General features: G+C 47.9%; 1 protein-coding gene across 1 annotated transcript in view; it reads left to right on the top strand.

Moving 5' to 3' along the window:
* PLB1 (phospholipase B1) overlaps positions 1–14,109 on the top strand; it is a 130,676-nt gene that overhangs the window by 39,915 nt on the left and 76,652 nt on the right. The window contains exons 15-18 of the mRNA XM_014546609.1: positions 1,365–1,436; positions 2,227–2,292; positions 4,698–4,761; positions 12,940–12,998. Of these exons, the coding sequence (XP_014402095.1) occupies positions 1,365–1,436; positions 2,227–2,292; positions 4,698–4,761; positions 12,940–12,998 (261 nt within the window). The remainder of the gene's footprint in view (positions 1–1,364; positions 1,437–2,226; positions 2,293–4,697; positions 4,762–12,939; positions 12,999–14,109) is intronic.

Raw genomic sequence — 14,109 nt, 5'->3', positions numbered from 1 at the left:
GGGAGTCTCACCACCTCTTCCCAGAGCGGGGGCGCAGCCCTGGCAGCATGCAGGGCTCCCTGGGCATCTTCAGCCCTGCCCTTCCCAGAGGCCGGGGATGTCCTTGGAGTGTGTGGGAGATGCACTTGGAGTGGGGCCTAGGGAACATCTCACACAGCGATCCAGGCCAGCTCTCCATCACGTGACATGTAAGTACCATCACGTGACTTCAAGGCCCAGGGTGGTACCTTGGATGAGCATGGACTTTCGAGCGATGGAGACCTGGGTTTGCATCCTAATGCCGTCTCTCACAGGTCGTGTGAACTGAGGGTCTCCCCTCCCTTTCTGCAAAACCCAGATCCTAACACTGGCCCAGGACCCCGCGAGTGTGTAGCGCACTCCTGGCCCACCGTGCATATTCGACACGTGTTGGCGCTCCTCACGTAACTGCCTGGTTTCCCCACTCCAAGGCCCCCCTGGGCTACCTGGGTTCGTCAGTGGGTGGGATGGAATGTCAAAACTTTGAGCCTTGGTACCAGACACACACCTGATTTTGCCATTTATTTTTTTCCCATCCACGCTGCCCTATTTTTAGAATTCCAGTGACAGGAACTTGGTTTTCTTCTTCTTGGGTTAGAAAATGTTTTCTCCATCTTTTCAACTAAGTGCTCTGCTGAGTACCTCGAGCAGCTGTGCATTAGCCAGCAGTGAGTGAGCGGGGCGGGAGCAGCCCCTGCAGCCCTGGTCAATGGTCACACTCGCCTTAAAGAAAGCATTTGCTTTCTTTGTCAGTGGGCCTGACCCTGGGGTGGATATCTCCGAGGGAACCATTTGCTGCCACCTCCTGTGGAGGCAGAGCAAGCGAACCTGCCCCCTCCTCCGGGCCGCCCTCCCGCCGCCCTCTCTCTGGGCAGAAGGGCTGACTATTCCAGCTCAGCCCAAACTGCCTCCTTCCCCTCCCACGTCACCTGTCTCCCAGGCAACGAGAGAGAACCTACTGTGTGCCCGGTGCTGGGTCCAAGGCGGATACAAAAGACACACCAAACGGCCTTTGCCATCACCCAGCCCAGGGTGGAGTTGGGAGGGTCGGGCGACTCAGAGGAACAAGAGTAGACTTGAACTCAGCCAGCAGTGATGCTGGACTGGGCACCCCGCAGTGACAGGGCAGGAGAGCCCCACCGCGGTGGGACTTGAGTTGGCTTTGTGGGGTGTGGCAGAGGAGGGCAGGCGGGATACTTGCATTTCTCATGTGTTTCCAGGTGACGTGATCCTGCGTCCAGGGTCAACTCTGAGAAACACGACGAACGAGCCTTTCTCGGTGGCCCCTGGAATGCTGCCGCTGCCCGAGCTTCACTTTCTGTTCTAAAGATCGCCTTCTTTTCTAGATGGAGCCCACGGGACAGAAAGATGAGCCACTCAGGGCAGATGAGGGCTGGCCCATGAAATGTCCCTCTCAGGTAGGCCAGGCCTGGGGAGAGAGGAAACCTCTCACTGAATCAGGAGAGAGATGGGGCCACCAACCGGGCTTTGCTGTGAGGTGGGCTCTCGCCTGGCTGAGGCATTGGCCGCTTTAGAGCTGTGGGTCTGTTCCGGGTCTGGTCATAGCTCTGCATTCGTGGCACACATAAGATTTACGGAATTCAGCCATTGTGGCAGAATTGAGCTGTTTTAGTAGCGTTATGGCTCCTTCCACACCTGGGAAAGGCAGAGGGACAAAGCCATATCTCACCTGGCCCCAAGCGTCCCAAATGTGAAGATGGGTTTCTTAACTCTGTGCCAAATATGTAATAGGCATGTAGTTAATGTTGCTGAATAAATGGATGGGGAAATGCCATAAATGAGTAGAATTCCTTTTGTCATTTACTGGTAGTGAAAGTTTTGGCTTTCTGGATGAAGTGGTAAGTTTTTGTTGCGAGGCTATAAGAACAGTATAATTCACCCTGTTTCCCTCTTTGCTTTGGCTGCCAGGAAGCTTACAACTAAGTTCTTCTTTCATGGAAATATACGTACTTGGCTGGTAGAGAGCCAGAGATGCCAACTATGGCAAATGGGAAATTTTAAAGCATAAATGGGCTTCTTCAGGGAACTCATAGGCAGTGAAGAGAAGAAAAGCCAGAGAATGGCCTTCATTTAAGTGATGGTGTGAATGTTGCAAGTTGGCCAAAGGCATTGCTGGGTGATACAGCCTGATGATTAAAGGGTACAGATTTCTGAGTCCTGGTTACAACACATTATTTTTCTCTGCAGGAAAATCCATATCTGTTCACCTATAAAAACAGCAACTACCTCCCAAGGTCCCATGAGAAGCTTGAGGTATGGAGAGGTTTTCTGTGGTTGACACTCATGCAAATGAATCAGGGCCGTATACCGGGCTGAACCTGTGGAAATGTCCATGTGGTGCTTTATGTCCTGGAACCCCAAGGGCAGGCTGGGTGGATGACGGATCAGGGGTGTGGCTGTCTCCTTGGTGCTTGAAGAAGGTCTCCCCTCACTTTATGAGTGTTTAGCATTTGAGCCAAAAACTGAGGACTAGCCTGGAAGCCCGATCTCCGAGGATTAAGAAAATGCAATTAAGAGAATAACAATTCTGCGGTTTCATTTTTTGTTTGTTTTTTTTTTTTTGGTTTATTGGAGTGACATTGGTTCACAAAACCATACAGGTTTCAGCGTTCAAGTGTACAACTTAACAAAACATCATCCTCACACTGTATGGTGCGCCCATCACCCCTAGCAAAGTCTCTCTCCGGCCCCATTTCCCCCTCCTTGGCCACCTTCACCTGCCCCTACCTCCTTTCCCTCTGGCGATTCCCACACTGTTGTCTATGTCTGTGTGTTATGTGTGTATGTGTATGGTTTTTTTGCTTAATCTCTTCACCTTCTTTCATCCAGTCCCCCAACCCCCTCCGTCTGACAGGTGTCAGCCTGTTCCCTGTATCCATGCCTCTGTTTCTATTTTGTTCATCAGTTTAAATTCATCTGAGGCCTTCGTCAGAAGAGAAAGTCAAGAGGAAAGGCCGAGAGATATAGTAAAATCTGCAACCAAACAGTGTGGAGACCAAGAGGCCTCTGACATTAGCTCCTACCTCAAGGGCCACCTCACACTTACTCACATCTTGCTTATTGCTTATCTCTTGACTCTCTGAAACTCTCTGTCAGATTAGATAGGGCACCTGCACTGCTCTGAGGAGCCGAGACACTTGCAGGCTGATGTCCTCCTCCTCTGGGGACTGATACAGGTTACATCAAATTCAGCCTCGCGCCATCCCTGCCTCCTTATTGTATAAAAGAGGGTGAGGGTTACTCCCGGTGGTGGAGGCGGTGCTGATGGCCGGGGCCTGCCCCACGAAGCCCGAGAAACACAGTGTGGAAGACTCTCTTGCTCATCAACTTGTCCCCGCACCTTCTAACTGTCACCATAGCAATGAGGACAATCTGAGGGCAGAGAACTGGCTCTGGGTTCCAATCCAGGCTCTTCCACTGACAGGCTCTGTGTCACTGGACGAGGTAGTGAACTCCTCTGTGCCTTGTTTATTTTGACATGGGAAGTGGTGAAAGTCATAGCCCTACCTCATGGAGATGTTTTGAAATCATAACAAATAATAAGTGTAAAGCGTGTGTGGTAGGATCGGCAGGCTAAGAGTTCCGTGTACGTGTTACCATTGTTTTCATCTGGTGATAGGGAGTGATACGTTCCTGCAGGTTACAGCTATTGATGACCCACCTGCTCTATACCACTAGGACTCAAGGTCGGTGAGGGCAGGGACTCAGAGCAGGTACCTAACCATTATTTGTTGAGTGACTAAATGGGTGGGTGGGGGGAAGGATGGATACCAGGCATGGGAGGCAAAAACATCAATAAAATACTCGCAGGTCCTAAGGAACTCAGTCTGGTGGAGCCAAACAGGTTATTGCACAAGTGGATACGTCTGTAATCAACGTTTCCGTGAAGCTTTCAGGGAACAACTAACTGAGGCCGGGGAGGATGGAAGGAGACTTCCGGAGAGTACCCACCACCTCAGCCCTGAAGGGTGACTGAGGCTGAACCAGGTGGATGGGAATGTGGGGAAATGGGGGGAAGAAAAGGAAAAGGGAGAGTAGAGGTAAGAGCTTGGGCTAAGAGATGGAGGTATGGAGAGCCAAGAGCGTTGGGTCAATTCTTGTGATTTAGAATGACCAGGGACTGCTTAGGCCATGTGAAGAAGGATGGACTTTATGTTGATATGAATACAGAGTAGAAATGTATTTACTATTCAACCAACAAATATTTATGAGCATCTACTGTATACTGTTCTCTGCTCTGGGGATATAGCAATACCCAAAACAGATTTTTTTTAAAAAGCCCTGCTTTCTCTGAGAATTTGGGCAAGGGAGTGGCCTGATTTTATTATGTAGAGAGAGAGAGAGAGACCCCCCCCCTCGATGCTGGGAAGGAAGCCAGAGGCCTGAGGTGGTGATGCTATGAATACTGGAATGGTCCAGGCAAGAAGAAACAGGCCTGGACGTAGGCTGAGGCAGAGGGACCAGGGAAGAGGGGACAGGTTTGGAAGCATTTGGAGAGGATGTTGTGGGCACCCAAATCTGAGTGCTGAATGAGAGGAAGAAATCTTAAAAGATGGTTGGGTTGCTGTATTAAGTAATATTTTCCAATTTTAGATACCCCACTCCTCACCCAATGTCAACGTGTCCCATTTCTCCTCTTTCTCTGTGTCTCATTTCAGGTGAGAGATGGAACGGAGATCAGGTGCCCTGCCATGGATCCCTCCGACAAGATTCCCACCTCAGGTACACACTTGAATCAGGTGATTTTTAAGCTCATGTGAGGCCTGGACTCCTCAGAGTAAGAGCAGCCGTAGGGTGACAAGGGCTTTGCACACAGCCTGAGGTATACCCGAGAGGTTTTTCAAGGACAACAGAATCAGCTCTGCATGTGCAGGCACACCTTGTTTTATTGCGCTGCACAGATGTTGCATTTGTTGCAAATTGAAGGCAATACCCTCTACCAGCAAAAAAGATGATGACTCACTTTATTGCGACACTCGCTTTATTGTGGTGGTCTGGACCCAAACTCGCAATATCTCTGAAGTAAGCCTATATATGTGTAAGTTCATGCCTGTGTTTGATTATTCTTTAACTGAAATAAGATATGATATGATGTGATGTGATAAGATATCATATGTTCTGTTGTGATGTGATATGATACGGTCAGAAAGCATTTATTAAGCATTAACCACGTGGCGGGCCGTATTCCGCAAAGAGAGAGCTCATGTCACTGTCCCTGCCGTCAAGCCTTGATGAGGTGATTTGCTCTCCAAAAAGCAAATCTATCTGGAAGCAGAAAGAGAAGTAACCAGTCCGCACTCCCTGTCAGAGCGACGTGCAGGACACACCCTCAAGCCCCGCACAGAACAGGAAAGCTGTCTTAGAAATGTGCTATTTTTGCTGCTGACATTTCTAAAATGTTGTTGGATATGAAAATGAGAGTCATGGAATGTTCTAGGCAGAGACCTTGCCACAGAGGGGCTGCCTAAGGTCTGAGCCTTCTCCTCCAGGCCTGCTAGTCTGGGAGTGATGGCTGTGTGTGTGACCATGGGAACTCACAGGTGGGGGGAGGGAGGGGGCCATATGGTGACCCAGGCAACTCCAAACATCAGCCCAGGAATATTTCTGCAGCAGTGAGATGGGGTCCTGGAGGGTGACTCATTGGTTCATTGACTTGTTCACTTGTTCATTCATTGATGAGATGCTTGTTGAGTGCCTCCTACGTGCCCTGCAGGGTAGACAATTAAGTCTGGAGAGGCCGCAGTGTCTAGCAGGAATCTTTCAGGGATGCAAATCTTTGTAGTCAGGTTGCCTCCTTTTGCTGAGTGTTAGTAGAACAAATAAATGCCCTGGCTGTTAGCCTACCTCCCACACATGTCTCAGCCCTATGCACTCTAATTAAGCCAAATATTCCCCAAACTTTGGTGTATAACTGGCTCTTGTTCTCTAATGCAGAAGAAGGGAATGGATGGTTGAGTTCTCACACACACACACACACACACACACACACACACACTCACACGCTCACTCTCACACTTGCTTTTAGTCTTTGACTTTTCCCCCCACACACAGTTGGTGACAACCCACTCCTCTTGGTTAGCTTATTAGCAGGATTTTTAGCAGCAGAAATAAGTTACTAACCTCATATGTAGGCCCTCCTATAGCAAAACCTCAAAGGTGCATGTATTTATTTATGTGTCTATGTATAGAGAGAGAAAAGGAGAGGATGAATGTCCATGTTTTAATAGCCACAGTGAAATGCTATCTTCCTCTCATTAATCTTATCACTCTGCAAGAATGAGCTACAAAGTGTTTTGCAATCTGCCTAGATTATGTTCCTGTCATGACAGTGATAACCAACCAATCCATGAGCGCATATCTCAGCATCTAAAAGCCACATAAAATCTGAACCTCTTCCTCATGCCCTGACCCTGGAGATTGGTGTTCATTGGCACTCGAACATGTAAGTGCCAGACATCTCATGACCTTGAGATCTGAGATACGCTGGTGATAGGGGCTATTTGAATAAGCAGATGGGCAGATTTAGGCTGGCTTGCTCTAACCAAGCGGGCGTGGGATGGAAACACTCCCCAGGCGGGGCCTCATGTCTGAGTCCCACCAGGCAAATGACCACCACTAACTGGACCATAATGAAAACACACTTCATCGCTGTGCATGGCCTATGACTGGACATTTTAAGCACACTTGTGACTTAAAATGGAGTAGGCAAATGGACTTAGCACAGGGCCACATTATTATTTTCCCTTGATAATGATCATCTTTCTGGTGAGGTCGTTCACTTTTCTAGAGATCACGTTTGCGATTTTTAATCAAGATGACGGCATCTGATACATACTTACAACAGGTTATCTTATCTTTATATCCCCAATGATTCAGCACCTGGTAAGAGCCCATACATGTTTGCTGAACTAATCTGAATTATTGAGTATTTCTAATTCAGCAAATCAACAACTTCTCAGAGTGGAAAAAGACCTTCAAACCAACTAGACCAAAGTATCTCCTGTTCAAACCATTTTTCTGATAAAATAACCGTTTTGCCTTCAGAGTTATTTTCCGAAACCTTTTTTAGTCCCTTTTCTGTTTTTTCTTTCAACCCAACCCAGAGATAACCTAGCTAGCCAAAAGTGGTGGTTCAAACTATGATACTGCCTTCATCAGCAGGCCAGGCAGAGCTCCTGGCAGCCAGGGTGCCTCACGCTCATTCCATGGGAGCCCACAGGTGATAAACCGCTTCCACTGATCTGTGGGGTTTGGGGTGAGATATATAGGGTTGATGTAATGTTTATAACCAATTGGAATTTGGTAGCCAATGGATGGATGGATAAATGAATGAATGAATGCAAGCCTCTGATTTTTTTTTCCTTCCAGTTCGTTCACATGTACAGTTTGCTAGGCACTATCTCCTGTGGGCTTCACAACTTCATAAACACTTGTATTATTTTACATTATTCCATGGCCCTGTCCCTAACATAGTTGGAATAATTGAGAGAAAAAATGTTGGGGCCTGGTAGCTGACTTGAGGTTTTCCCAGTGAGAAAAGGAGTCGCATTTTGCAAACAAAAGAGTGGCAATGATAAGGAATCAGAGGGACATGGCTCATTGGCTATCTATTGAAGCTAAAGTCAAGCTGCGAATTCCATGCAGAGAGAAAACTTATAGTATTTGGCCCAGCCGGCATGGATGAGTAGTTGAGTGACAACCTATGACCCAGGAGGTCACAGTTCGATTCCCAGTCAGGGCACATGCCCGGGTTGTGGGGCTTGATCCCCAGTGTGGGGTGTGCAGGAGGCAGCCCTTCAATGATTCTCTCTTATCTTTGAAGTTTCTGTCTCTCTCTCCCTCTCCCTTCTTCTCCGAAATCAATAAAAATAAAATAAATTAAAAAAAAACACCTTAGAGTATTTGCAAATGGGGATCCACAAAGCTCATTATATGCCACAGTCACCAACAGTATGACTCAGAACAGTTCATTCATTTAAGCCATTGATTCCTTTCTAAGTCCCTGATATTATTAATTTTACCCATTTGGCTAAAATGAGCTACTCAAAAGCTGACATGAAAAATGCCCCAGGGCACAGCACTGAGTGACCCCTAAGGCTTTCGCTTCATTGTGGGCCAGCGCTTTAATGTCCAGTAGAGACCCTGGAGCTGTCTGTTAGCCACCGCTGCTATGGGTCTTGCAACTTAACCCAGCCCATGACCAGGAAGTCATGATGCCCCATAGGGAGTAACAGCCTGCTTGTGCCTAGGTGGGACCAGTCTGCTAAGCAAGTTCAAACTCACCACAAGACATTGGGGTAAATAAGTGTTTCCCTTCCCTGTAGTTTCCATCATATTAGGCTTGGAGAGCTGTCAGATCCCTGACACAGAGCCCCTTACTTAGCCTGTCTTTGCCCTTAACACTTTTCTTGAGCTCCTACTATGTGCAAGACACATGTTTTGTATAAACTCACACTAAAGCACTTCAAAGGCAGAAAACAAGGACCCCCTGTTGTTCCAGCAGTTTAGCACCATTGCAGAAGTCTTTACATAAGTCCCTAAAATCAGAGAGCTTATGGGTTGGGCAGCCCTAGCTAATAATTAAGAGAAAGTTTGTGTTTCAGAATGGCCCCACTTGGTTAAGTTGTTGGGTTTCACAAAACAAAACTCCAAAGTTCCAAGTCTTTCTCCTGGGTGTAACTCTTCCTGTAAAGAAGGTAGTGTCCCCAATTCTCTACTCTTGCCTACCCTTGCCTTGCTATTCATCATATTTCCTCATCATTAGGATGGCCTTCAGATAAGAGGTCCCCTGTGAAGAAATCTTGATGAGTTAATGATGTGTTTATCAATTCCTTTCAAGGTGCTGTACAACTTGTACCAGATAATGCTTAGCTAATCATCCCACACAAACATAATCTTATCTCTAAATAGTTCTTTTCCCAAGGAGAGCAATTGATAAGGTGCTTGCTGTATTTCCAGGCTGTTTCTTTGTCATACATGATGTAATAACAAAGCTCAAATCAAGGTCTACAGATATTAAACCAATGATAAGTGTTGGACTCTATCTTAATAAAATCCCAGATAAGTCAAACTCCTCTCACCTAGACTTGGCTCATTTGGTTTCTTATTTCTTATAGGAAATCCTTTATAATGACCAATAGGAGAAACCCCCTCCCCTATCACACATAAATTAATCTGTCTACGTGTGTGTGTGTGTGTGTGTGTGTGTGTGTGTGTGTGTATACACACATATATGTATACATGCATGTATATTTTCTGTCTGCTATAAATTTTGGAGACAGGAATGGTCAGTTTCAGCTGCCTCTTTATCAAATTATAATCTGATTTGGATGCAAATATATCCATTTCTTCCACATTTGTCACCCCAAAGGTTTCCCCTAACCTTTGCACTTTAGAGTGTTCACAAAATTCACTGTATTACACATTATGGCAACAAGAATATAGTGATTAACTCTCATCAACAGGAGTTAAAATCAACCTTCTAGACCAGCGGTTCTCAACCTGTGGGTCGAGACCCCTTTGGGGATCGAATGACCCTTTCACAGGGGTCGCCTAAGACCATCGGAAAACACATATATAATTACATATTGTTTTTGTGATTAATCACTATGCTTTAATTATGTTCAATTTGTAACAATGAAAATACATCCTGCATATCAGATATTTGCATGATGATTCATAACAGTAGCAAAATTACAATTATGAAGTAGCAACGAAAATAATTTTGTGGTTGGGGGTCACCACAACATGAGGAACTGTATTAAAGGGCCGAGGCATTAGGAAGGTTGAGAACCACTGTTCTAGACTCCTTGTTGCCTTTTTTTTACCCACAGCCTGATTTCTTTGAGAAGAGGTCGTTTTGAAGTTCTTAGGCTCAGCCCCGTTGGTGTGTGCTAATGTGTGCAGCTGGCTTTGTGATTTGATATTGTTCTTCTAACACATATCCTTGGGCACACCACAGACCTACTAAATCAGAGACTCTGAGGGTGGGGACCAACCATCTGTGTTTTAACAAGCTCTCCAGATGGTTGGTGCGTGCTCACATTTGAGGGCCATGATCATATATATTCTGCTTACGCACATTCACAACGATGTATGTGTTAGTGTGCATGCTGTTGTGGGAAGAGTCAGGGACTTGTACTTTTCCAATGAGAGCAATTCCTCAGGGGGAGTGGCAGTTCCCCATCTGCAGACAGCATGGAAGTCAGGTAGACAAGATGTCTCCATGGAAGGAACCAAGACATTGTTTCCACTGAGTATTAATGCAGCTTCCTCCACAGGTATAATGATACAGCCACGATTTGGATGTTGATGAGTGAAGTGGGCTATATGTGGTCCAGTTGTGTCAAAAGCCTCTCTTATCTGTGTGTCACTGTATGTTTATAAAGTGACCTGCCAAAGAAGAGCTATAGAGAGAGCCTCCTTGCACACAAGTTTCTGTTTATCCATTTTAAGCAATGGCTGCTGAAATGATGGGCTTCTTCCCTCTGGGAGTGGGCCCCTCCCTGGTACCAATGCTGTTAGGCTTCTCCGAAGGCCTGAGGCTATTTGACAATGTAGCTCAGCCTTGCACCACTAGAGACGAGGGAGGCACATCTAAGAGGAACGTGGAGCTATGGCAAAGTCAGCGTGACTGTGGCACAAGGCACTCTAGGGGAACGGGAGATATTGGGGGTAGTAGGAGGTGAGCTTGTGATTTGAGAGGACAGAGCTACATATGACATAAAGAATCTTAGGTGTGGTCCCCAAAATGCGCTTGGACTCACATGCCTACGGGTATAAGGTGAAGGGGTAGATAAATATAGTGCAGGTATACCCGTGAAAGTTATTCTGTATACAGGATGGGGCAAAAGTAGGTCTACAGTTGTGAGTGTGCAAAACACAGAACTTATTCTTGTATTATTATTTATTAATTATCATGCTTTCCATATGAACCCTGTATAGCAAAATTCATGTTTACCAGGCACAAAAGGCCTGTGGCCCTAATCTACTTCTCAACATTATTTTTGTTAGTCTTCTCTACCCATCACTTAACCAAACCGTACAACTATCCGTTCTTCATAGGCACCACGTCCATCCTTTATGCTTTCCAGCACCTGCCTGGCTCTCTCTCAATCTCATCTCATAATGTCCTGAGGCTCAGTTCAAACACCACCTTCTCCATGCAGCCTGCTCAGAACCTCCCTCCCCCCCATCACACCCCTAGGGGGTCAATCACCCCTCAGCCCCAGCACTTTCTATCACTTCATACCTCTCAGAGTGTTTACCAACCTATCGGTTATTATAACTATGGCTGTTCCCCGTTTCCTCCTTAGCCTGTGAGGTTCTTGAGGCCACCTAACTTTTCTGATCACTGTGTAGTCCCAGGGCACCCGGCCACGGCTTGGTGTTGAACATGTTTGTCATGTGAGTAGACAGCTGCTTAGCCAAGCACAGTATGTGCAACCCGAGAGGTAAAACATAGAATCAGGCTGTAAAAACCAGTTTGGTGGTTCCTCAAAAAACTAAACATAGTATTATCATATAACCCAGCCATTCCACTCCTAGGTATATATCCGAAATAATGGAAAACAGGCTTTCAAATAAGCACTTGTACAGGAATGTTCATAGCAGCACTGTGCACAATCACCAGGAGGTGAAAACAAACCCAAATGTCCTTCAAATGATGGACGGATGGACAAACAAAATATGGTATGTCCATACAATAGAATATTATTCAGCCATGAAAAGGAACGCGGTACTGACACATGCTGTAACATGGGCAACCCTTGAAAACATTATGCAAAGTGGAAGGACCAGACACAGCTGGCCGCATAGTGTACGATGCCACTTGTAGGAAATGTCCAGAAGAGGCAAATCCAGAGACAGGAAGCAGATTAGTGGTTGCCAGGAGCTGGGGGGAGGGAGAGATGGGGAGTGACTGCTAATGGGCACAGGTCTCCTTTGAGGGTAAAATGTTTTGGAATTCAATAGAGGTGGCTGTTGAGCAACACTGTGAAAGTAGCACTAAATGCAATTGAATTGTTGACTCTAAAATGGTTGATTTTATGTTATATGAATTTTACCTTGATTTAAAAAAATAGTGGTGTGAAAGCAGTTCCCCTCTTCACTGTAGAGAAACTGAGCTAATATCATTAGCAGAATGATAGGAGACTTTACCCCGAATATGACCGGATCCTAGAATAGATTAAGTCAGTGGTTCTCAACCTTGGCTGCACATTAGAATCACCTGGGAATCTTTTTAAAATCCTGATTTCTGGCCTTCATTCGCCCAGAAATCAGGATTTCCCAGTAGCCGGTTGTTTGGTTCACTGGATAGAGCGTCGGCCTGGGGACTGAAGGGTCCCAGGTTCGATTCCAGTCAATGGCATGTACCTTGGTTGCGGGCACATCCCCAGTAGGGGGTGTGCAGGAGGCAGCTGATCAATGCTTCTCTCTCATCGATGTTTCTAACTCTCTATTCCTCTCCCTTCCTCTCTGTAAAAATCAATAAAATATATATATATTTTTAAAAGATTCCCAGGTGATTCTAATGTGCAGCCAAGGTTGAGAACCACTGGATTAAGTGTTGGTCGTGAGTCCACCGGAGTTCCTTCCCTCGTCCCCATGTCCGGGGCCACTACATGCCCTACGGATGCTGCTCACCTGTGGCATCAGGTTTCCCCTCTGCAAGCTGGGCCACTCCAGCCCAGAGCCCTGAGCCCAGGTGCCCCAGGGAGGACCGGCAGTCAGGCTCCCGCCTGCTGTTGCTGACCCTCATGGCAAGGACAGCTCTGAATATCTCTGCCCCAGCTGAACTGCTGTGGAAAACAGGCTTGCTCTGTTTTCCTGGGAGATCGTCATTTGTTTGCAGAGGAGACAGGAACCCCGATCTTCCATTCACTCCCACTTGGTTCTCAGTTCACAGGCTGAAGCCCGCGGACATCAAGGTGATCGCCGCCCTGGGCGACTCCCTCACGGTGAGTTACCCTGACTGTGGAGGGAAAGGGAAGGAGCAGGAAGGGCCTGGCCTGGGGTCACGGGACGACCTGGAGAGAAAGCCTCACTCCTGGCTCTTAGGTGTTGCCATCTCGGGTCCTGATCGCCAGTCCCTGTACATCCCCGCACGCCCTGGGACCCGGCATTCCTTGCTCACCTGGTTTTCCCACCTGCACCCTACACTCACCCTTCTTCTCTCTACACTGGGACGAAGGAGAGAACAGGAAGTGGGGGGATCCCGGAGGGAGCATCTGTGGCGGAAGTGACCCAGCCCAGGTCGTGCAGTGGAGCCGGACCAGGTCCCCCACCTGCGGAGTAGCCGCCCCTCAGAGACCTGGGGCTTTGTCTGTCCATGTGGCCAAGCTAAGGGAGGGGCAGAGAGATGATGAGACAGGAGCAGTGCTGATGGGGGGCGTGGGGTCAGTGGGAGAGGCCCCTCTCTGCAGCCTCTCCCCGTGACACCCAGGCCCTACAAAGCGCTATCCCTGAAAAGCCAGCGCAGGTTCTCCCAGAGCCTGCGTGGGGGGTCCCAGAGGTTCCCCGACAGAAGCTTCCATTCCACAGCGGCTCATTACCGCGCGGCCAGCTGCTGGTCCAGCTGAGTGTCCCCCAAAGGCCAGCGGGCACCTTCCCTGTCTGTGGCCCGTTCACAGTGCTATTATCTCACTCGTTCTCCTCCACAAAACCCCCTGAAGTCCGACTCTCCTTAAACTTAACCAATGAAGACAGCAAGGCTGGGAGAGGCCGTCAGTGTCCCCAGCCACTCGGCTTGTGAGTGCCAGACCGGGGCAGGACCCCATCCCGCTACTGCAGCCGCCTCCTCCTGACCCCTCAGTGGCCCTTCACCCCAGTGGCCTACGGCTAATACCCCCCAGGAAGGACGGGCAGGCTGGTTCTCAGCACTGCTTACCCCCCTCCATTGGCCAGGTGTGGCCTGATGTCACCTACCCCCACCCCTCCCACTCCCCGCCTGCCGTGGCCCCTTGAAGATGCTCTGGGAACAAGGAGTCATCAGGAATGACTGCTCAGGATTCCCTGGGGAGGCCGCACTGAGTGTGACACACCTGCAGGGGCAGAGGAATTGGGCACCAG

The sequence above is a fragment of the Myotis brandtii genome, unplaced genomic scaffold (assembly GCF_000412655.1).
Source record: "Myotis brandtii unplaced genomic scaffold, ASM41265v1 scaffold454, whole genome shotgun sequence".
Taxonomy (NCBI): domain Eukaryota; kingdom Metazoa; phylum Chordata; class Mammalia; order Chiroptera; family Vespertilionidae; genus Myotis; species Myotis brandtii.
Note: the sequence above shows the minus strand (reverse complement) of the source record. Positions and strands in the feature narration are given on the sequence as shown.